This window comes from Panthera tigris, chromosome B1 (assembly GCF_018350195.1).
Source record: "Panthera tigris isolate Pti1 chromosome B1, P.tigris_Pti1_mat1.1, whole genome shotgun sequence".
Taxonomy (NCBI): Eukaryota; Metazoa; Chordata; class Mammalia; order Carnivora; family Felidae; genus Panthera; species Panthera tigris.
Window position 1 is genome coordinate 171,339,410 of NC_056663.1, and position 24,107 is coordinate 171,363,516.

Here is a 24,107-nt window from a genome sequence, read left to right on the forward strand (position 1 = left end):
TTGAATATTGTGAGGTAAATGTGCTTGAGTCCTTTATCTATACCAGTAACTTCATGTGAAAAAAGCAGCTGAAGAATGGAACAGTGATACGCCTTAGTGAGGTTACTTTGTGTTCATGATAAATATGGTGGTTGTGTCCAAGATCCTCACTCTTAACTCTGTCCTACCTCACCCATTTACTCCCATATGCTAGTCCTTGATGTTTTTAGAAACTGATAACCCTTCCATAATCTAATTAATGTTATGTCATGCTTTAAATATGTTACCATATTAGACTAATTTAGCAGGGTTGCCCCCAGCCTCTTCCTGCTGTCTTCCCTATCTCATTTGATAGAAACTCCAACCTTTTGATTTCTCGGGCAAAATAACAGCATTCAACTTTGATTCCTCTTCCCAACTACACGTTAAATCCATCAGAAAAGTGTAGACTCTGCCTTCAAAGTAAGGTATGTTCAAGGACTTTAAGAGGGGCACCTGGCTGAGTTGGTAGAACATGCAACTCTTGATCTTGGGGTTGTGATTTTGAGCCTCATGCTGGGTATACAGATTACTTAAAATGTTTAAAGAGACGTTAAGAAAAGGTAACCATTTGGAATGTATGGGTCTTACTGAGATCTTTATTTTATTAAATGTTTTGCTTATTTTTGAGAGCGCGAGCAGGGGAGGCGCAGAGGGGAGACAGAATTCTAAGCAGGCTATGGCCTCTGAGCTGTCCACAGCCCGACACGGCTTGAATTCAAAAGTGTGACGACATGACGTGAGCTGGTCAGACACTCAACCGACTGAGCCATCTCGGCGCTATACTGAGATCTTGATTTTATTTTATTTTTGAGAGACAGAATGGGAGTGGGGGAGGGACAGAGAGAGGGAGGCACAGAATCCGAAGCAGGCTCCAGGCTCTGAGCTGTCAGCACAGAGCCCGATTCAGAGCTCCAACTCTAGCTGTGAAATCATGACCTGAGCTGAAGTTGACCGCGCAACAACTAAGCCACCCAGGAGCCCTGAGATCTTGATTTTAAATGAGCCAACTGGATTTTTTTATTTTAAGTTAATCTTTAGTTTGGTGCTAAGTTGTTAAGAAATGTAAGTGAAATGTTAAACTGTAGTTTGCTTTGAAATACTTAAAGTGGGGTTGGGGAGGGCATTGGATGAGATTCGAAGTGAAACAGAATGCCTATAAATTGATACTTGTCAAAACTGAACAATGGGGATTCATTGTGTTTACTTACATAAAGTTTGAAATTTTTTATAATGTAGAGAATAAAAAGCCCTGTACATTTTTGGGGAGGTTAGTATAATAGTCTTAACTGGTGAGCTTTGCTCCTCTCATCTTTTCAGCAGTAATCAGAATCCTTTTTTCAAGTTCAACTTCCTCTTAACCTGATACACTGGCTGAACTGACCTTCCTGTTTCTCAGTACCACTGCCTTAAAATTTTCAAGTTGTCTTTCCCCCTGGAAGTTCTTTCCCTTTGGAGTGACAACTTAGCCTTCAAGACTATAGTCAAAATGTTTTCAGGGCACCTGGGTGGCTCAGTTGGTTAAGAGTCCGACCTTCGCTCAGGTCATGATCTCATGGTTTGTGATTTAGAGCCCCATATTGGGTTCTGTGCTGACAGCTCAGAACCTGGAGCCTTCTTCGGATTCTTTGCCTCTCTGTCTCTCTCTCTCTCTGCCTTCCCCAGCTCACAGTCTCTCCTTGAAAAATAAACATTAAAAATTTTTTTTTATAATCCAGTGTTTTCAGTGAAGCCTGCCTTGATGACCCTGTTGTGCTCACTCCTCATCTCCATCTTATACGTACCTCTGCTTCACTTGTTTTTGTTCATAGCATTTATTATGGATTGTACACTTTTTTTTCCTGTTAGAATGTAACCTTTGTGAAGATGGATCTTTTCTCACTGGGATATTCCAAGCACCTGGAATAATAATGCCTGGCAGATTGCTATTTGCTAAGTACATGGTATCTAGGTTGCCAGGGAGATTAAAGTTACAGACACAGTAATACCAACGGGATTGGAAAGCAATGTTTTGGAAGGTACTGAGGATCTTAAAACTTACTTTGAAGTTTGAGGAAGAAGTTTCCGAATGGCTGTATTTTAGAGGGATAGAGGTGTTTATATTGAGAGTGTCTGTGTATAGGCAGTGGTAGCCGCAATGGGAGTAAGTGTAATTTCTCACAAAGTGAAGTGGATTTATAGGGGTGAGACCAGGGGAACAATTGGAGGCTGGTTGTAGCTAAGAAGTGATTTTCACTTAGTAAGTTGTTTTGTTGGTAAAGGAAAGTCTAGTTCTCTCCCCAGGAAGGCTTCCTTGTCTTCTGTGCCTACAGTAGATAAAAGGACTTGTGTGTTACTTTCCCAACTTTGAGGATTAGGTGCCCACGTTTTATAATGAGAAAACAAAACTCTGAGGAAGGTTCACCAGTATGCACACAGCTTGGGAGGATGGGCAGGGGCAGTGTTAGGCAGAACCCAATTATACACCAGACCCATTCATATTCTATAGTTCTTAAAATTGATCAGGCTGTTAGCATAAACTGTTTATTTGAAATAAATTACATTGAGAATTAAACAATTAGTCAAAATGTACTGACCACCTTTTTACAGAGGATCTTTTTTATTTTTAAAAATTTACATCCAAATTAGCATATAGTGCAACAATGATTTCAGGAGTAGATTCCTTAATGCCCCTTACCCATTTAGCCCATCCCCCTTCCCACAACCCTTCCAGTAACCCTCAGTTTTCCATATTTATGAGTCTCTTCTGTTTTTCCCCCTCCCTGTTTTTATATTATTTTTGCTTCCCTTTCCTTATATTCATCTGTTTTGTCTCATAAAGTCCTCATATGAGTGAAGTCATGATTTTTGTGTTTCTCTGACTAATTTCACTTAGCATGATACCCTCCAGTTCCATCCATGTAGTTGCAAATGGCAAGATTTCATTCTTTTTGATTGCCGAGTAATCCTCCATTGTATATATATATACGCCACATCTTCTTTATCCATTCATCCATTGATGGACATTTGGGCTCTTTCCATACTTTGGCTATTATCGATAGTGCTGCTATAAACATGGGGGTGCATGTGTCCCTTTGAAACAGCACATCTGTATCCCGTGGATAAATGCCTAGTAGTGCAATTGCTGGGTCATAGGGTCGTTCTATTTTTAGTTTTTTGAGGAACCTCCATACTTTTCCAGAGTGGCTGCACCAGTTTGCATTGCCACCAACAAAGCAAAAGAGATCTACAGAGGATCTTTAAATATGGTTATGTTGTAATATTTTCCAGATAAACCAGACTTGAGAGACAGTTTGTCACATTGAATACACAAACTACTAGCACGCACGAAATTTAGCACAAGTTAATTAGATTTTAAGATGATTCCCCCTGCCCCCCAGCAAGTCTCAGGCTTAAATTCTGAAGATCTTGTCAAAAGCTACCAGCAGTTTCAAATGATAACTTGACAATTCTTAAATATTTGAGTCTGGGATAAATCTGAAAAGTATAATTGGTCATGATTTAGATTAAATACCTATCTAAGGATTCTTATATGATTGTGGCTTAAAAACTTGTAAGATGATTCCTAGGTGTTAGGACTGCTGTAAGCATTGGTTTAAGGACTTGACTGGGGCTGGGGGGGGGCAGGGGTTGGTGGTTATGTATGGCAAGGCAACAAATATGCAAAAGGACACAAGTTTTAAGGTGTAAATGTAAAGACCTGAAGTAGTGAAGATTATAAATACAAGGTATCTTTTTAATGTTTATTTTGAGAGAGGGCCCAAGCAAGATGGGAGAGGCGAGAATCCCAAGCAGGCTCCCCACTGAGCACAGAGCCTGACTCTCATGAACCCTAAGATCGATAGAGCCAAATAGTTTTCAAGGTACTTTTGGATCAAAGAGCACAAAGTAGACCCCAGGAAAGGAAAACCTAAATTTAATTCTTAAATCTTTGTTGTTCCTAATACTGAATGTGCATTTTTTTCAAGATGTTGGATGTTAAGAGAGGTTTAAAAGTTGGTAAGTTGTTCAACTGATAATTAGAATATTCACTGGAACTGTGGGGTCAGTGAAGCCATGTGGCACAAAGGGGAGGGGGAACCAGCCAAGTGATTCTTTTAAATGACATTCTTTACACATAGTGAACATTAGAACAACCAGTTGTAATTGTGGATAGCCTTAGGTCCACTTACTTTTCAAAGAAGAAATTAAAAAAATTATTTGAAAACAAAAAGCATAATCTAAAAATTCCCAAAGGTGGAAGAGTGGGTGCAGAGGGATCAAGAAAAATAAAAAATTTTACTGTTTGAATTTGGCCAGCCGAAAAGCAAATTTATTTCCCATCAATCACTTGTGCATTTATTTGACCAATTGTGTTCTCATTACAGTTATCTTTGAAACACTGCTATTTTCAATTAGAACCTCTGTTCAATATAAAATTTGGCTTCTGACATAGGTGGACCTGGAAAACAATCACAATTGCCTTAATTTAGGGTGATTTCCTAACAAGCGTTTTTGAACAAAAAAACTCCGCTTTGACTCAGGTTCCTGGAGAGCGGGGGACAGGTGGTGATTGAAATGAATGGGTATGAATGGGTTTACATTTCGAGTTTAGCATACACAACAAGTCTTAAGCATGGAGTTTTAAAGTCAAACTCCTGGTTCAGATTTAAGTTACTTAATCCCAGCTTCAAAAGGTACAATGAAAAGTTTTAACTCCTTCAAACCATCAACATGTACACAAAAAGCACAGTTGCAAGGTGCAAGGTCAAAATACACCTGCATTCTACATCTCTGAGAGGTCCCTGTATTCACATGGTATCAGAACAGTGGAGCTCAGGAGAGAACCCAGTCTTACAGACTAATAGGGTCCTTTGATGACTTGATAATAAAACTTGACATCTTTTTAGAATGTTTAGCTTTCCCAAGTATGTAAGATCTCGTTTGTTGCGTCACAAAAATCAAGTGAGGAAAATGCTGTCAATTTGTCTAAAGGAGTTTGCAGTGTTGTGAGGTTGAGCAGGCCGGTGAGTCTAGCTGTCCTTTATCTTAGTCCTGTGACCTTTCCATGAGATGAGTTATGGAAGTTATTTGTTTTTTAAAACTTGGATCTTGTGCAAGGAGAGACCACAAAATCCTATATTTTATAAATGGTAACTTATTACTATTGAAAACTAGGATCAGTGGGCTTAACAGTCTATGCTGTAGCTGATGATAAATGAACACTAATCCTATCGTGTGTTTTCTAAAGGGGAAAAGCACCTCCTTAGAAGTGACAGAATAATCACTGACTATCCAGTGTTAAGAGTTTTAAATTTTCTGTTGTGGAGTCTAACCAAAGTTGCACTTTTTTCAATATAATTTGTTAAATGTAGCTATTGGTATTTAGAGAAGAATGATAGAAAACAGCTCATCAAACTTCATGAAGCAGTGTATCAGATAATCCTAGCTTACTGTCTGGGTAAAGCCTTTACCTTCAGATCCAAGAACTGAATTCACTGATGTCCACACCTTAAGGGAAAATTCATTTGAACCACACAACAGAGACCTTGATTGTCATCACTTGGTTACCACTAGTATTTCAAATTGTCTTTCTACAATATAGGTAATTCTTCTGTAAGTTACCAGTATATGGAACCGGAGTGAATTTTTTAAACTTTCTTTCATACAGAAATAGGATCAGTTTCACTAAGACCTCTCTGTGTCCTTATTTTAGTGGTATGTGCTGTAAGTTCTTTGCTTTCCAAATTTTTTTTCTCTTCCGCTTATGAAAAATAGTAATTGATAAAAGTAGAACCAGGGTGGAGAAGAAGCAACAACCAAAGAATATCAGTGGTTTCTTTTGCACAAGAAATAAGCAGACAATGCACTCTGTGTTTCTTGGAGTCTGACTGCATCTAGGACTAGTGATGTCAGAAGGGAAGCCACTGTTGCTGATCAGTTTGTTGTAAAGCTGAACTGAGGATTTAGCTTTGAATTCAGATGTGAAGAATCCAAATCTGGGTTTAGATTTTTCTTCAGTCAGTTTGAATGCATAATAGCCTTTGATTTTGACTTTATCAATCAGTTGTGCTGAAAAATATCAGAAATGAACATTAATCACATGGACTATAAGTAAGAATTTAGTTTCCATTGAAATAAAGTCATACCCATAAAAAAGTAGTGATTGTCCTTAAAGGGTTTTTTGACATTCTTTCATGATTGGTAAAAGTGAAAATATGTGTAATTTTAAAAATATGTGTAATTAAGTTTTTAAACATTTGAAGTAAAACTTTGATCCATAATATAAAAACTGGGAGCAGAGCACAGAAGCACATTTATGAATTGGAGCCATGAAGGTGGAAAAGGACTTACACTGTTCAGTTGATCATAAGCACAAAAGTCTTACCTATTTGGCTGGTTTCAGGTCTCCAATACGTCCTTGGTGCGGCCCAATAACCATACTTGGTTTCCCCTAGTCACTTGCTTGGCTGTTTAACACCTCTCCCTCCTCAAACATAGCACCTCTGTCCTTGCTTTGAAGGGATAACCTTCCTTCCTATTTTACTGAAAAACATACTCACAGGAGAATTCTTCAAACTCCCACAATCCTATCTATCCACCTACTACCATACTTCTGTTGCTGTGGATGTCCTGTCCATGCTCCTGGAAGAGGCTGACTCTTATACACTGTTTATTCTCTGATTTACTCAAGGACATCTCTCCATCTGTTCTCCTCTCACATTTCCCCTCACTATTGGTTCATTTCCATATAAACATGCTATAACTTTTAGTATCTTATGCAAAAATATCCTTGATTGCACACCCTCTAGTGAAAAGCACTGGCTCCTACTCATTGGTTTCTCATCTCTGACGTCTGAATATTGAAGTGTCCCAGGGCTCAGTCCTCTACGCTTGCTCCCTTAGTGATACCATCCAGCCTTACTGTTTCTAAATCCCATTCTTGGTCCTAACTCCCAAGTTTGTATCTCAGCCCCAGACCTGAACCTGAGACTCCAGTTAGCCTATGTGACATCTCTAATTGATTAATAGATGTCTCAAACTTTAACCTGTGCAACACCAAACAACTCTCCAAAAACCTGTTGTCAGTCTCCCTGACCTGGTAAATGGCCGCTCACCCTTTAGTTGCTCAAACCAAAACAGATTTCATTCTTCACTCTTCTAACACTCTCCATCCAAGTCTGATGACTTTACCTTCCAAATCAGTCCAGAAGCTAGCCACTTCTCACTATCTCTACTCTATAACCTAATCCAACCCCCCATTATTTCTTACTTAGACTCCAACCCTCCCTGATTCTGTTGTTGCTCCTTTATAGTGTATTCACTGTAAAAAAGAGTAGCCAGAGTGTTTTTTAAAGACTGTGAGTTAGATCATGTTCCCCTGCTGTTTAAAACCTTAAATAGCCTGTCTCTCACAGTAAGAGCTGCAGTTCTTAACGATGGTTTACTAATGCCTCTTCTACTTCCTTGACCTCATCTTTGATTGCTTCACTCCCTTACTCATTCTTCAACCTTCCTGAACCTCAAACAGGCCAGGCATGCTCCCACATTGGGATTTTTGCATTTGCTGTTCTCTCACCTGGAACACTTCACAGATAACTGCACAGGTTTGCTGCCTTGTTCCTCCAGGTCTTTGAAGACGTCCCTAACTACGCTTTAGAATTGTAACCACTCCTAAACCCCACTCCTGGGCACCCTCTTCCCTCTTTCCTGCTGTGTTTTCTCATAGAACTTTTTGCTTCTGACACTCTGTATCTTACCTGCCGATTCTCATCCCACAAAAATACAGCCTTCATGAGGACAGTAGTCTTTATTTTGGTGAGTGCTGATATGGTGCCTAGAACAGTTTCTGCCCATATTCGGTGCTCAGTAAACATATTTCTGGGATGTTTTTGCTGCTTCAACAAATCTATTATGAATATTTAAAATTAATATTTAAAAATGATAGTAGCAAATGCTGGAAAGAGTAGGAGATAAAGACTCTCAAACACTGCTGTTTGGTCCTATCAAAATAGATAAAATTGTGGAAAATTTTTTACAGTATTAAAAAAATAGCTTACTAGGGGAGGGGGGGTAGAAAATGCCTTTATAACATTTGACCCAATAATTCCATAGTGGGCAGTCCTTAGGGAGATAATTAGGAATGAAGACACAGGTTTGTATTCAAAGATACCTACTTTTTAGTATTAAAAAAAAGAAAAAAGAAAAACCCACAGGGCTGCCTGGGTGGCTGTCTGATCCAGAGCATCAGACTCTGGATTTCTGCTGAGGTGGTGATCTCAGGGTGGTGGCAAGCTTGAGCATGGAGTCTGCTTAAGATTCTCTCTCTGTTCCTCTGGAGTCCTGCATGTGGGGCTCGAACTCGCCAAAGTCAGACGTTTAACCAACTGAGGCACCCAGGCGCCCCTATGGGTTGTCATTGTTTTTGATTTTTAAAAAAATGCTTTTCTATCCTTGCCAAACTTTCCCTAATGAGCTGGCATTGTCATTAATGCGCCTTCTCCCCTCATTCTTTGGTTCACATTAGCTGGTAATGTCCTATTTCACTGTATCTGATATGGCCCCTCGCCTCACCTTTCAAAGCCTCCTGAATGTACTTCTCTAAGTAGTATTTTCGGAGTTCATCATTCTCCAGAGACTGGTCATCGATGCCATTGGCCGTGATGTAAACATCCACGTCTCCATAGTTCTTCTGGATCCACCTCAGCACCTTGCGCTCCCCCCAGGGCAGGACAGCCAGGCGGCTGGGCGAGCTCAGGCAGGTGATGTCCTGCAGAAACTGGACGTCCCTGTCCGCGTCGTAGCGGCTGCCGTTCTGGCGCGCGTGCACCACGAACCAGGTGGTGAAGTGGTTCAGCGCATAGAAGTCCGCGGCGCCCTTGACCAGCCTCCTCTCCTCCTCGGTGAACCGAGGCAACGCGGAGCGCGAGAGCCCCTGCCTGTTCTTGAAGGCGATGTACTCCCTCATGGCCAGCGGGTAGTCCCCGGTCTTGAAGAGGGGTTCTGCGAACCAGGCGATTTCGAACTGCAGGAAGCGCTCGGCGGCCTGCCAGTGCGAGTCGGCGTAGGGGTTGGCGGGCTCCGCCCAATCCGAGTGCAGAGACAGCGACACGGCCCCGTGCTGCGCAGACCTGTATCGCTGGTCGTAGAGGTGCCAGACCAGGGCGTGGGCAATCAGCAGGTTGTGGGCTGCCCGGTAGGTGTCGTTACTAGTGTGGCTGTAGATGTCACTCAGCCTGTTGGGCTCGTTGATGGTGATCCAGAGCCTCACCAGGTCCCCCAGCTCCTGGAAGCACAGCCCGGCGTAGTCCTGGAAGGCCTGGACTGTGGATGGGTTCAGCCATCCCCCGCTGTGCAGCAGGGGTGTGGGGAGACCCAGGTGGGCGTGAGTCGGATAGTACAACGTGACCATTGGGGAGATGTTGAGCTTCAGCCCCTCACTGACCACGCACCTGTAGTACCTCAGAGCTTGTCGGTTAACCACGGACAGGTTGCCGGCGGGAAGGATTGAGGGCCAGTCCAGAGCAAACCTGTAGTGAGTGACCTTCATTCTTGCCAACATCTCGAGTTGTCTTTTGATGCTGACAAAATCTGTGCATTGGGCTGGCCGTGTTTTCAGCCTCACCCCTTCCACACGGTGCAACAGTCTGTTGCCTGTCACATTCCACACATACAGGTGAGGGTCGCTGAACTGTGGGGAGGAGGCCACTGCCTTGGGCTGTGAAAACAAGCACATCGAAGTAAGGCACACCCTGGCAGATAGGCTCTTAGCATACATCGTTTAAGAGGAAGAAGGGGGGGGGTCTTATTCTGCCTCTCACTGACAACAAAGAACATAAACGAAGAATGTAGCTTCTTCATAACGATCTGAACGTTGATTTAGTTCTCCTGGTGATGTCATAGAAGAGGCCTGGATGGATCATCCTCTCTTCTAGCTCTTGAAATCTCCCAGGGAGACCAGAAAACAGGGAAAGAAACACACCCAGGGCTTGGCTTGGATAACAAGTTGTTTTTCAGAAAATACTGAGAAACTCCTTTCTTGTCCTAAAAACTCAAGTTATACAGTGGGGTCTCTCATGATTCTGTTCAAATGCATTGGGAAATTTGGGTTGGTACCTTCAGTTAAAAGGAATCATGAAAGATGGACCTTCCAAACCCTGCCATAAGTTGACGGCAAAGTTAAAATTCCAGTTGTAGAGGATTTCACTGAGTTCGGCACTTGGAGTCAACGGTGGCTGGTTAACCCAGCCATAGTTCCTACAAGAGGCTAGTGGGATGGCATAGGGAATGGCCCTTGCATTTACTGAATGCAATTTTCTAGCACCTTATATTTGAAAAGTCCAGGTGATATCACATATGCATCATTATGTTGTCCCTACCCATGTGTCTATGAGAACACGGCATTTATTCATCCAACAGGAGAATACTGAACACCCTCTTAATGCAAGATACTTGGATTATGACTGGGGAAAACAGGAAAATATCCCCCAGAAACTCCCAAATTGACTCTTGGATCTGATGGTGTGTCATACCCTGCCCCTCCACCAAGGAGATAGTCCTGGACGCCTGTCCTCATTCTCCCTCTTTGAAACTTGGGCTTGGCAACTCTGGATAGTGACAGAGCAATGTCACCCACCCCACAGATGTGCCGTAATGAGCCAATGACTCTGGCAAAGCACTCTGTCAACTCTAAAGCAATCTATAAACCTAAGGTAGTCATGACTTGGGTTTAGTTTTCCATGGTTGCAATAATTGCCTGCTAGGCCCTTGAGTATAAATTAAAAATAAAAAGGCTTAAGAAAAACATCTCCAAATTCAGAATTAATAGGAAAAATAAAAGTTCTTCATTTGTGTTAAAATACCTTTTCTTCCTTTAGCTGAGTTTAAATGCACCCAGAAAAAAAATGATAATTAACCTTTGGTAAATATTTTCCCTCTAATTGTTTTCTTGTGTGTCATCCTTCATAGCCTAATTACAAAACCATAACACTGCCCACTTACCATCTGTCAACCAGTTATCTAGAACATTAAACTGAGAGAACATTGATCATGTGAGCATGAAGTTAAATGTGTATATAATTATTTGAGTACAATCCTTCTAGCTTAGATTGACAGTCTCAGTGTTTTGAAACCTCAGAGCATCAATATTGAAAAGGTGTTTACAAAGAGCAATCTTGCTCTGAAATAAGGCAAGAGCCAATGAGAATGTGTCTTTTAAAAATCTCCAAAAAGCATTAGTTTTAGCAAGTGGGTGTGATTAATCTGCTAAGAGATCTCATTAGAGATGGTGAACCCTGATTTCAACCCTAGCTCCCAAGAGCTTGTTTCTAAAATTCTGTTCTCCACTAAAAGGATCCTGGGCTCCTTGGAGAATGGCTTCTTCCAGTCTGGGGTAGGAAAAGAATGAGGTGATGCTGGTACATCTAATGCCAGAAAAATAAGGATGTGCTTAAAAACTGAAAGGGAAATGTCAAAAAGACACAGGAGCGGTTTGAAGGAGTCCTATTGGCTACTTTGAGTGAGATAATTTGAGCATCAAAATGAGTAATGAAACAATGGCAGTAATGAATTATAATGCACTGAAGTTAAGAGAACTACCCAATATATGTTGAAGGAATAATATAATTAAAAATTTGCCATTTTGCAATCTACAAGGTAATAATTCAGGTGAAGTTTATGAATCAATATTAAGACCATTAGTGACATATTGTTAGGAAGCAGGATATGTATACAGTCTCAAAGTGTCATCAGCAGATTACTTTCTAATTACAAATGGAAAAGTTACCTTTCAATTAAGAGATCTGGCAAATGCTACCTTAATCAAGAAATCTGGTAACTACTACTTCCACACATTAACATCTTTCATAATGAGACAATGACATCATGTGCTTCCTGATGTGATATATATTGAACCTCATCTACATAGTATCATTCCAGAAGTTTATTGAATCCAACAAAGAAACAATCAAAGAAAACCAGAACATGAGACATTCTACAATCAATTGGTCTTGACTCTTCAAAACTGCCAATACCATGAACTTGGGGGAATTATTCTGAATTAAAGGAGGCTAAAGATGAATGACATCCTTGTTTGTATTCTTGATCCAAAAACATTTTTTAAACCAAAAAGGACATTTTTGGAAGATTTAGGATAATTTGAATATGGAATGTGATGATATTGAATCAATATTAAATCTTATGGGTATGATAATATAATAATATAGGAGAATGTTCTTATTTTTAAGAGACACATTTGAATAGATATATTTTGGGGTGAATTGTAATGACATCTGAAACTTTTCACTTTGTTTATCAAACATAAACACTTTATAAAGCATAAAGCAAATGTGGCAAAATGTTAACAATTGGTCAATTTCGATGAAGGGAATATGGGTGTTTATTGTACTAGTTTGAAATATTTCAGAACAAAATGTTGGAGGAGGGGGTGCCTGGGTAGCTCAGTCAGTTGAGCATCCAACTCGGTTTCAGCTCATGTCATGGTCTCATGGTTCATGGGCTCTGGGCTGACAGTGCAGGTCCTGCTTGGGATTCTCTCTCTGCCCCTCCCCACGCCCCTATGCGTGCTCTCTCTCTCTCTCTCAAAATAAACAAACTTAAAAAAATATGTTGGAGAAGAAAAGAATGCGGAGAGGCAGGGGGAAAGTAAGATAGGGATATTTGTAGGTAGGCATACTAATATTTTTAAAATGTTACTTTCATTTTGTCAGTCTTCGTATAGAGGACATTTAGGTTTTTTTGGCATCTATTCATAATCCTCTGGCTGATTTTTCAAAAAGCACCCTAATTTTCCTTGGCAAACAATTTATCCTCATTCTTAGTCCAAGTTCAAGGAAGATCGATGTCTACCAGGCTCCAGGGGTAAGCATGAAACCCAGACGTGGTTGATCCCAGAATTGCTTTCCCCTGACCTAAGTGACTCACTTTCGCTCCTAGGAGTAGGAGTAGGGTCCCCAGATGGGGTAGACATTCACAGTGTCAATCACAGGGGTATAGGTGGGTCTTCAGATGAAACAGAAACTTACAGGTTGAGTCATGTGCAGGCAGGAACTCTTGTCTCGGGATCTTTCTTTGCGGGTGTGGAATTATAGAAAATATAAACCCATTTGAAATTTGTAGGGAAAAGATGGCGTGCCTTTGCCATGTGTAGGAAATAGGAACTGGGTAAGTAGTTGGCTCCATAGGGGACACAAGTGGAAGATAAGTCAGTCCTGTATTTAAGTTACTCTATATCTTTCCCCCCTTTATTATCTCTGAGCATTTACCAAGTCATGTTTAAGTATCAACAGGGGTTGATATTCATGACCTGTGAACTTTGTTCACTCATGGTTTGAGCCATTTTGTCTGGTCCCATCCCTTGTACATCTTGTTGTCTTTCCATATGCTTCTAGAATACAGGCCATAGTGTGGTATTGTGAGATCTTATAGCGTGGTGTCATGAAACAGATCTTTGTAACCTGAATGAGTTACATAACCTCCCTAAGCCTCAGTTTCCTTGCTTGTAAAATGAGAGTTTTTAAGATTTAATAGAATGTGCATACATACAACAGCTACATGCTTGGCACATAATAAGTGTTTAAAAAATAGTTGCTATTATTTTGAAAAGAGCATTGCAAATACGGGTGCTTGAGAGTTGCCTGTTATAGTTCTGCCTATTTTTGTTACCTTGGGCAAGTCACTTAAGTCTCAGTTATGAACTGATGGGTCTCACTTTCTTAATCCGTAAAATGAAGGATTTGGAATAGGTCTCTAATGTCTCATCTCGCCCTAAAAGTTGACCTTGCATTGAGCACTGGCCATGTACCTGACACTGCCCTAGTAAGGCACACAGCAGGCAGCAAAGCCTCAAACATCTCCACCCTTGTGTGGAGAAAGCTTGCATTCTAGTAGGGGGAAGACGTGATAAATAAGAAAAATGTATAGGGGCTCAGTCAGTTAAGCATCTGACTCTAAATTTCCGATCACGTCATGATCTCATGGTTCATGGGATCGAGCCCCTCATTAGGCTCTGTGCTGACAGCCTGGAGCTTACTTGGGATTCTCTCATCCTCTCTCTCTGCCCTCCCACTTCTTGTGCATGCTCTCTCTCAAAAAAAAAAAAAATAAACTAGGGGCTCCTGGTGGCTCAGTCGGTTAAGCGTCTGACTTCAGCTTGGGTCATGATCTCACGGTTTGTGAGTTCAAGCCCTGCATCTGGCTCTGTGCTGACAGCTCAGAGCCTAGAACCTGCTTCAGGTTCTCTGTTTCCCTCTTCCTGCCCTCCCTCCCTTGCTCACTCTCTCTCTCTCAAAAATAAACATAAATAAATAAACTAAAAAAATTTAAAAAATTAGAAAAATGCATAAAGTAGTTACCAGGGGCTAGGGGGTGGGATAAATGGAGAGATACTGGTCAAAGGATACAAACTTCCAGTGATAATATTAACAAGTTCTGAGGATCTGATGTACAGCATAGTGATTGTAGCTAATGACACTGTATTATATATACTTTAAAGTTGCTAAGAGAATAGATCTTAAATGTTCTCCCCACAAAAAGAAATGGGAATTTTGTTATGGTAGCATTTTGCAATATATAAATGTATCAAATCAACATGTTGTACACCTTACACTTACACAATGTTGTATGTCAATTGTATCTCAATAAAGCTAGGGGTAAAAAGAAAAATGTGTAAAGTACATAGTGGTATGTTAGTGATGAATAGGATTCACAGAAGAAAAAGAAGGGGAATTGAGGAGATAGTGGCTTTTTGGAGTGGATCAAAGCCTTATTGAGAAGGTGGCATTTAAGCAAATAATCTGATGAAGGTGAAGAATGAGACATGAGAGGCTCCACTGGGATACAGAGACCTCATAAGGCAAATTATTCAAATCTATCAGATAACAGGAACCACTTGAATAAAGAGCCACTAATAATTTGCTTTTGGCAAACAAAATCTATAAAAAGCTTTTTCTTATAACTTTGACACTACTGACCAATGCTTCCTTCAAAAGCAACTGTAAATTCCCTCTAGACTGTATACTCCTTGAGGGCAGCCTTTTCATCTCCATCACCAAGGAGAAGTTCTGGCACATGAGAGGCTCTCGGTAAGCATCAATTCTCCTCATTTTCCTTCCTCTTTCCGCAACTCCCCTCCATCACCTCCAAGTAATCATATCTGATATTGTCTGATAGTTGTCACTGAGTAAATGAAATAAAATACTGTGTACTGTTTGCACCAGTTCATAGTTAATTTGTAAGTAGCCGCTTACCTTAAGGACAGATTCAGTGACACCCCAGGAAAAGTCGCAGGGAAACTGACCCTGCACATCTGGCGTGGACTCTTTTAAGGTAAAACCATTTTCTTGTACGATCTGTTTATAGTAATGTGCCGAAGACTTAGGCCTTCTTTCTTTTTGTTTACTATTAAAATCCACATAAAATAATCCTCGGCGAGTGGTGTAAGCATCCTGCCATTCAAAGCCATCCAGGAGAGACCAGGCAGTGTAGCCAAACACTCGTACTTCATCAAACCTTATTGCTGCACAGAGAAAGAAAAGCAGAGATGTTCACTCTGGTTCACGGTTATGATTCACTAACAGTATGCTGGGGGACATGTTGCCAGGAGCATATTGTGAAACCAACTTTTCCCCCTAATTTAAAGGCTCATTATAGAAAATAGAAAATTTATGTTTATACTGGAAAAGTGGCAGTTATTTTCATCCAGAATGGTCCTCCCCCTACCCACAACAAGTGAAAGATACAGTGAAATAATCAAATTTAAAATATTCCTGAGACTTAGTATGCAAATCTGTGTCAGAAGGCATAGAAATTTCCAGAACCCTTTGGGACCAATGCAGATGTCTGCTTGTGACCAAGAGTTTCGCATTTCAAGCTTGGGTTGGTTCCCATTTGTGGAGAAACTATCTCCTAAGTAGCTACCCTTTAAGGACTGAAAAATCAGCTTTGAGAATAAACATAAGTGAATGAGCATCTAAGGAAGAAAACAAGTACAGTGGTGTAAGAGAAGGACTGACCAGCCAAGGGGCAGGAGGTGCAAGCGTGCTCTGGGGCAAGTTTGTTGACCTCAGTTTCCTCATTTGTTAAAAAAGATGGGAAAAGATGATCTCTCAGGACGTTTCTAGCTTTAAAAACTCTGATTCAGGAGCATCTGGCTGGATCAGTCAGTGGAGTGTGCGACTCTGGATCTTGGGGTTGTTGAGTTCAAGCCCCACGGTGGGTGTAGAGATTACTCAAACATAAAACCCTTAAAAATTAAAAAAAATAAATAAAAGAAACTGATTCAAGAACTTCTAGGAATTGGGCAAAAATGAAATATGGAAATCAACAGCAGCAATAAAAGCAACAAATGCCCAAGTCAATCATGAACTTTTTTTTTCTTAAGAGCCCTCATTTCTGCATTGTTGGGTTTTTGTCACTGATGTTCTTTTCCTAAAAGGTGGAAAATCCATGCCAAGAGATTCTAGTGAGATAAATATATTTCGGTAGGCCCTGGTGCTAGTCCCTTTGGTGTCGTACAGTCCTCAGGGGAAATGGAATCGTAACATGTAGGGAATGTATAGCCCTTCTGCCCGACCGTAGGTATTTGGCTCAGGCCCTGTAGGCAGAGTCCTGTGTTCTGGCGGTCCCCATATGCACATTCCTGTGACTGGGCATGGCTCTGTTCCATGCTGCTCCTTCCCACAGGTTGGGGAAACAAGGTCTTGCTCTCCCAGAGGACCCTCCCTGAAGACTCTCTTGCAGAACCTGGGATTTTCCTCTGGGCTTGTGACTTCTTGCTTGTTTGTTTGTTTGTTTATTAACTCTATCCCCAACGTGGCGCTGGAACTTATGACCCTGAGATCCAGAGTCACACACTCTACTGACTGAGCCAACCAGGCACCCTTAGGCTTATGACTTCTAAAGAGAGCTACAGACTTTTAGAAAGATCCACTAAGAATTTCTTTTTTTTTTTTAATGTTTATTTATTTTTGAGAGAGAAAACAGAGAGCGACTGGGAGAGAGGCAGAGAGACAGAGACACAGAATCTGAAGCAGGCTCCAGGCTCTGAACTGTCAATACAGAGCCCGATGTGGGGTTTGAAGCCACGAGCTGTGACATCATGACCTGAGCTGAAGTCGGATGCTTGACTGACTGAGCCACCCAGGTGCCCCAAGAATTTCTTTGTATTTGGGTGAAATGGAGCCCAATTTTGAAGGGGACAAACCCACCATAATTTGAGCTTATCTTCTGCTCCATTATTTCAATAGTCACCTGTAGATATCACTACTTGAGTAGTGGAAAAGGTATGAGGGGTCACTAGGGGTCAGAGAACTATCTAGGAGCCATAGAAATTACTCAGCTTTGCCATTCATGGCTCATTCTTTGTCTCCAGGCCTTTTTACTATTTAGTCATGTAATAGAATAAAAACAGCACAGTTTCAAGAAAAGCTTTCAACATCTTAAACCAAGTTACTACTGTCAAAAAACTTTGGGATGTATCTCTTATAGCATGCCTTCTTTTACAAAGAATGATACAGCACCTTGTTACCAATTTAGGATGTATCTATAGTCTAAAACTATTTTGTTCTCAAAATTTTATTAAAAAAGGACATGAGAGTAACATTTAAAAATTCTATCAACATTAGACAATGGGGAAGTCCAACAACAATAATCATATGTTGGAAGATGACTTTAAGTATCCTGTAAGGATTAGTATTCAAAAGTTTTAAAAATTGAGCTAATGTACAACCAACCTTGAAGAACCTGGTTGAGGAAATTCTTCATCATGTAGATGGCTGTGGTATCTTCTGTTTTCACATGACTGTCTGTGAACCAGCCATTCTCAGCAATCAAGATTCGGGGGTTGCCATATTCCAGTTTAATCCAGTTCAGCACTTCTCTTAAATTGAGTGACACATTTTGTCCCATTTTAGCCATGGTGTTCTGGGGCTTGAAATTGTTGGGTCCAAAGGAAAAGGCAAAGAAGTCAGCTGTGCCCCTCACTTCACTCTTCTCTGCTTCAGAGAAAAGGGGTAGAATGGAGAGCAGCTTCTTTTTCATCACCTCTGGGTAGTCTCCATCCCCATGGATAGGATTGGCAAACCATCCGAGCACTGAAACCATGGATTGTTGACACTTGAGTATATCCATCATGTCTTCTGATCTGTTTGGTTCAATCCAATGGGATCCCAACGTGATTGACAACCAACCTTTCTGATGTGGTCGGAAATTTACGTTGTAGTTATGCCAAACTTTAGAATGAGCCTAATAAGAAGAAAATATTATTAATTTTTATTGTCCTTACTCACAAGGATTGTAACTTGGCTGGTAGAAGGTCTTTTCATTGACAAATTAGTGCAGCACAGGGTGATGTAGGGGAAAACTGTCAGGAAACCCTGATGATCTTAAAGTCTATTCTCTGCTTCTCCTGTGCTTCCAACCTACAGCCTCTCCTATAGGATTACCAAGGGCAGGCAGAGAGCTCTGGTCCAAGCTCCATCGTTCTTCTCCTCTACCTGACTCCTTTCGTGGGCCCTCTTGGGGCTGGGTGCACATGAGATATTATGTGGATTGTAGGGTTTCTTCCTCTACATAAAAAGACAAAGACAAGTGATCTTTCATCGTTCTACAGGATCTCCTTTTAGCCCTAACTTATAAGTCCAAGATAATGCACTCTCAAAATTCTGTAAATGGATAATAATAGAGCCCATCTCCTAGGTTTGTTGTTGGGATTGAATGAAATAATATATGTAAAGGACTTTAGAAGAGTGCCTGGCACAGAGTAACCCCTACATAAGCCATTATTATAATTACTATTATTTTTATAACATTATTATTAATATAACAGTTTTATTTCATAACTATTCTTTTATAAAATATTATTAATATAACATAACAGTTATTATTATTACTGTTACTGTTAAAGAGTGATAGGTACTATACAAAACAGGAAACCAGTGGAAAGAATGTGGGCTTTGGGCTCAGCCATCTTGGGCTTGAAGTTTAGGTACTTACTGTGTGGCTTTAGATAATTCACTTAAGCTTTCTGAAATCTCTTAGTATCCTCACCTGTAAAATGAAGTTAATAACAATACTAATACTAATAATACCCTTTGTAAAGCTGTTAGATGTTGTGCTGATGTATATATTAAATATGTAGCATTGAATAGAGCATCTGGGAGGTACAGCCCAGAGATGCATGTTGTTACTATTGTTTCTCCCACAGTTTACATTTCCAGTTGAGCTTTCTTAAAACAGAGCCTCATGATAGGTTTCCAGGCTGGGTTTTGTTTTGTTTTGTTTTTTTTTTAAGTTTATTTATTCATTTTGAGAGTCGGGGGGTGGTGGAGGGGCAGAGGGAGAGAGAGGGAGAGAATCCCAAGCAGGCTCCACGCAGTCAGCCAAGAGCCCAATGCAGGGCTCGAACTCACAAACTGTGAGATCATGACCTGATCAGAAATTAAGAGTCAGATGCTCAACTGACTGAGCCACCCAGGTGCTCCTCCACTTGTTTAATAGGTACTTACTTAGCAATTACTTAATGCCTGGATTGTCCCCCCCGGAGAGGCTGAAATGTATGGCACAGGAGTGTGCCCTCAGGAGCCAATAATATTATTGGGAAAATAAGATTGAATTTATGAAAATTAAAAATAGAACTACCCTACGACCTAGCAATTGCACTACTAGGTATTTATCCAAGGGATACAGGTGTGCTGTTTCGAAGGGACACATGCACCCCCATGTTTATAGCAGCACTATCAACAATAGCCAAAGTATGGAAAGAGCCCAAATGTCCATTGATGGATGAATGGATAAGGAAGATGTGGTATATATACAATGGATTATTATTCGGCAATCAAAAAGAATGAAATCTTGCCATTTGCAACAAAGTGGATGGAACTAGAGTGTGTTATGCTAAGCGAAATTAGTCAGAGAAAGACAAATATATGACTTCATTCATATGAGGTCTTTAAGACACAGAACAGATGAATATAAGGGAAGGGAAGCAAAAATAATATAAAGACAGGGAGGGGGACAAAACATAAGAGACTCTTAAATATGGAGAACAGACAGAGGATTACTGGGGGGGGGGGGTAGTGGGAGGGGGGTGGGCTAAATGGGTAAAGGGCATTAAGGAATCTACCCCTGAAATCATTGTTGCACTATATGCTAACTTGGATGTAAATTTAAAAAATAAAATAAATAAATAAATAAAATTTTTAAAAATACTGAATTTATGAAAGAAAACATGTAAAATGGCATAAAATAGGTCATTAAGTGGAAAAGTAATTAGAAGCTTGGTAAAGAGTCATGAGCTATATCAGCAGGAGCAAATGTCAAGGACTACAATTAAGGACTCTGGGCCAGTTAATGCTCAAGGCCACTTCGTGTCCTGGCTAGACTTAGAATTGTCTGTTATCTGTGTGACAGCCACCTCTTCCCGGGGCAATTGATTTGCTTGCTTTCTGATGTCTCTTCCCAGATGTCTCAATTTCTCCTCTGTTTGGGTGTTTCTAAAACAAGTGCACAAAACCTTACTATTTTTAACCCACAATATCTACTTTCCATTTTATTCCTTAGCTTCTCTTTCACTCATTAGAGGTATTTTATATTGGGTTGAATTATGTGAAATGCCCTTTTAGAAGCCAAAAACAATCAAATATGAGCAATGGTTTGAACTTAATAGATCCTGTGGACACTGAAAATGGTCCATAAATCGTGTTAAGATGAGGAAAGATAGGTGTTACCCTAAGAGGTAAGGATTCTAGAACTGATGCCTCCTTGCTTTATGCAATAATAGCTAATTTAAATAATTCCTTGAAAGACTTTCTGAAGGAGTATTTGCCTCGAAGTATTACCTCCATTCTACCTGTCCTTGATCAGTTTTCACTGGAAGATCCTGGAATCATTTAGCACCCAGACATTCCCAAGGATACTTAAGAATGCTCTCCTCCTAAAGAAATATTCAGGCTGTGGCCTTCTCCCCTACCTGGAACCTGGAAGGTTCCTGGAAGGAATCACAGGAGAGCCTGGGACAGACTTCACCTGAAGTGGTCTTATTCACTCCTTCTGGGATTTTCTGGGGCTGGAATCACAACAGAAAGACTTGAAAACTGTTTTTTGTTTTTTTCTGATTCGATATGAAAGCAATCATGCATGAGTGGAAAGGAAGCATTCTTTGCTTTATTCTGATCTGTCACTTAATCCCTCGGTATCCTCAGTAGTTTCATTCACAAAAGCCGCAGTGATCATCAGTACATCTCTTCAGGGCTGTTGTGCACCTGTGATGTGTAAAGCCCTGAACATGTAAGATTCCAAGTCATAAACTAACTGCCTTGCAAATATGATGTTATCAGACACTAGAGGAAGAGTGAGATGGAATCAGTATACATTCATTAAAACAGTCCTAATGGGAGCAAAAAAAGGAGAGGGGAATTTCTTTAAGATAGAGATGTTCTATTGCAGATTTCAGTGATTATATGAAAGATGACCTAAGCTGTGATAAAATCTTGGTTGTATCAGCATTTTAATGAGAAATAGAACAGCTTAGAAGACAACAGACACGTACATTGGCAACTCCCTTCCAAGCAAGTTTTCTGGAGATACACACACACACACACACACACACACACACGTGTTGTCATGCCCCAAGGTGACCTTCGTATTCCCCAGTGTCTCTTTCACCTTTGCTGCTATTTGCATAGGCTATCAAGGTATCCAGGGTTATCTTTGCTCAGGACTGAAGACAGCCTCTCCATTCTCATGTGGAGAATGTGGGGGAGGTTCTTTGTGTGGTACTTATGGTTATAACTTGATCCTGTTTGGCAAGTAACAAGGTAAAAAGTATTGCTCCAACATAGTGAGTTTGACATAAATCTTAATGAAATGGGGATATCCATGCATGTCCTTTGGTCTGGCACTCATAAAGGAGGTCTGTTGGGAAAACCGAAATGGGGTTTAGGAGTGTGGCCTGGCCCTGCAGCCTTGCACAACACTCCTTGTGCGATTTTCCAAGGTTACCCTCTATCTTGTACAAGGCCGTCTACCTTTGGAATGATTGATTTAAGGGAGCTTCAACCTTTGTTCTTCAGATTCAGTGGCTTAAAGGGGAAGTCAGCAGCTTTTTCCTTTTGAGCCAGCTATCAGAGCCTGATGTCACTGAGAGACAGCCAGGGGCCAAATATCTTCTTCTGTTCCCTCCTCTAGTCTAACATAGCAGCTTTCTTTGATGCCCCTAGAAGAGCAGATTCAGATAAGTTCTATGAACGATAGGAAGCAAGTAAGATACCGGCACAATTTCAGAAACAAGATGAAGACGGGGTCAGAGATCAGGAAGACATGGTGGGACGCTGGTGGAAGGGAAGGCTGTGGAGGGTACGGGCTGAAGACAGATGAGCAAACGTAGCATATCACCCGTGTCTGTATTTCAGGAACCCGCAATCATTTGTCAAAAGCTAAATTTCCAAATATGTGCATGATTTTAGTCACACTTTGGTTGAAATATCTTCATGTGAACTATAAACTTGTTTATTGTTAAAGCTATTTCATAAAGTATTAAGTAAACACTGTTAAAGAAAATTTATTTAAAACCCTACAATCATAGCAAACTGTTTTCATATTTCTGTGATCCCATCCAGCTTTCCCAAATATATTTCCCAGCTAATACCCCTTTGAACAGTTTCCATCTTTTTAATTTCATAACCATTCACCAATTTGATGAAATATGGCTTACTTAGTCATCTCTCTCTTTTGATAGGAATTAGCTTGGTCCCCCCTTCCTTTCTTCTTCCCTTCCTTCCTTCCTTCCTTCCTTCCTCTCATTTTTTTTTCCTGTCATAAATAACGTTGCAATAACTAACTTTGGGCATATAGCTTTTAATGTGCTTGATTTATTTCCTTCTATTAATCCCACAAATGGGCTACCTATTTTTAAAATTGTTTTACATATTTCCAAATTACTCTTCACACATTTTGTCCATTGGTGTGAGTATTCTTTGACCATGTCCTTCAAAACATTGCTGTATTTGGGGATACATGGTTATCAAGAGCGACAGGAAACTGCTACTTACCTACATGGTATCATAGGGGAAAGGACCCAGGTCCCGAAAGCAAGAGACCTAGGCTCTAGTACTGGCCCTACTGCTAATTGGCTTTTTCGTCTTGGGTAAATCATTCCCTCCGATAGCCTCAGTTTTCCCTCTCCCTCTGTTATCCTAAGCTAAAAAGAAACACGCTAGACAATTGTAGTGAAGATCGAATGAGGTAAAACATGTGAAGACTGTGAAGACTACACAAATGTAAATTTGAAGTACTGTACTTTAAAAAAGGAAGCTGAAGATAACTTTAACTTGCTGTGGAAAACAATGGTAGGAAGTCTACGTGGGCAGGAAGAGTGTTCTGCAGCCAGCTCTCCCTTACCTCCCGAGTTTCATGGCTAGACATGTGTGTTCTCATTTATTTTTTTGCAGCTGATTGAGTTTTAGTCATTGTCCATTTGGACTGGGATTAATTTCAGCTTGATTGGATGGAGCTAGAGGGTATTATGCTCAGCAAAATAAGTCAGTCAGAGAAATAACAAATACCATACGATTTCACTCATATGCGGAATTTAAGAAACAAGACAGATGAACATAGGGGAAGGAGAAAAAAAAAGAGAGGGGGAGGCAAACCAGAAGAGACTCTCAACTGTAGAGAACAAACTGAGGGTTGCTGGAGGGGAGGGGGGATTGGGCTAAATGGGTGATGGGCACTAAGGAGGGCACTTGTTGGGATGAGCACTGGGTGTTGTATGTTAAGTGATTAATCACTAAATTCTATTCCTGAAACCAAAATAATAATAATAATAATAATAATGATAATAATGATGATAATAATTTCGGTTTGATTCATTGATTCATTTGTTTCATCTACTCAACACTTCTTTATGTTAGCATCCGGTTTTCTGCTAATTATAATTACTGTCCTTCCAGCTTATTTAACATTCATTCATTTTCCACGAATATTTATTGGGTGTTTAAGATATGCAAACTTTACTGTTCATTGCTAAAAAAATATGTAACTATTATTTCATTAAAGTTTATTATGTGACTGCTACTTCTTTAATTTTTTTTTGA

General features: G+C 40.4%; 1 protein-coding gene across 1 annotated transcript in view; it reads right to left on the reverse strand.

The window, feature by feature from the left end:
• Positions 1–5,640: 5,640 nt before the first annotated feature.
• Positions 5,641–24,107, reverse strand: part of KLB (klotho beta) — a 33,158-nt gene continuing 14,691 nt past the window's right edge. Inside the window, 4 exon segments of the mRNA XM_007098872.3 lie at positions 5,641–6,069; positions 8,572–9,715; positions 15,264–15,532; positions 17,748–18,258. Of these exon segments, the coding sequence (XP_007098934.2) occupies positions 5,705–6,069; positions 8,572–9,715; positions 15,264–15,532; positions 17,748–18,258 (2,289 nt within the window). The 3' untranslated portion in view covers positions 5,641–5,704.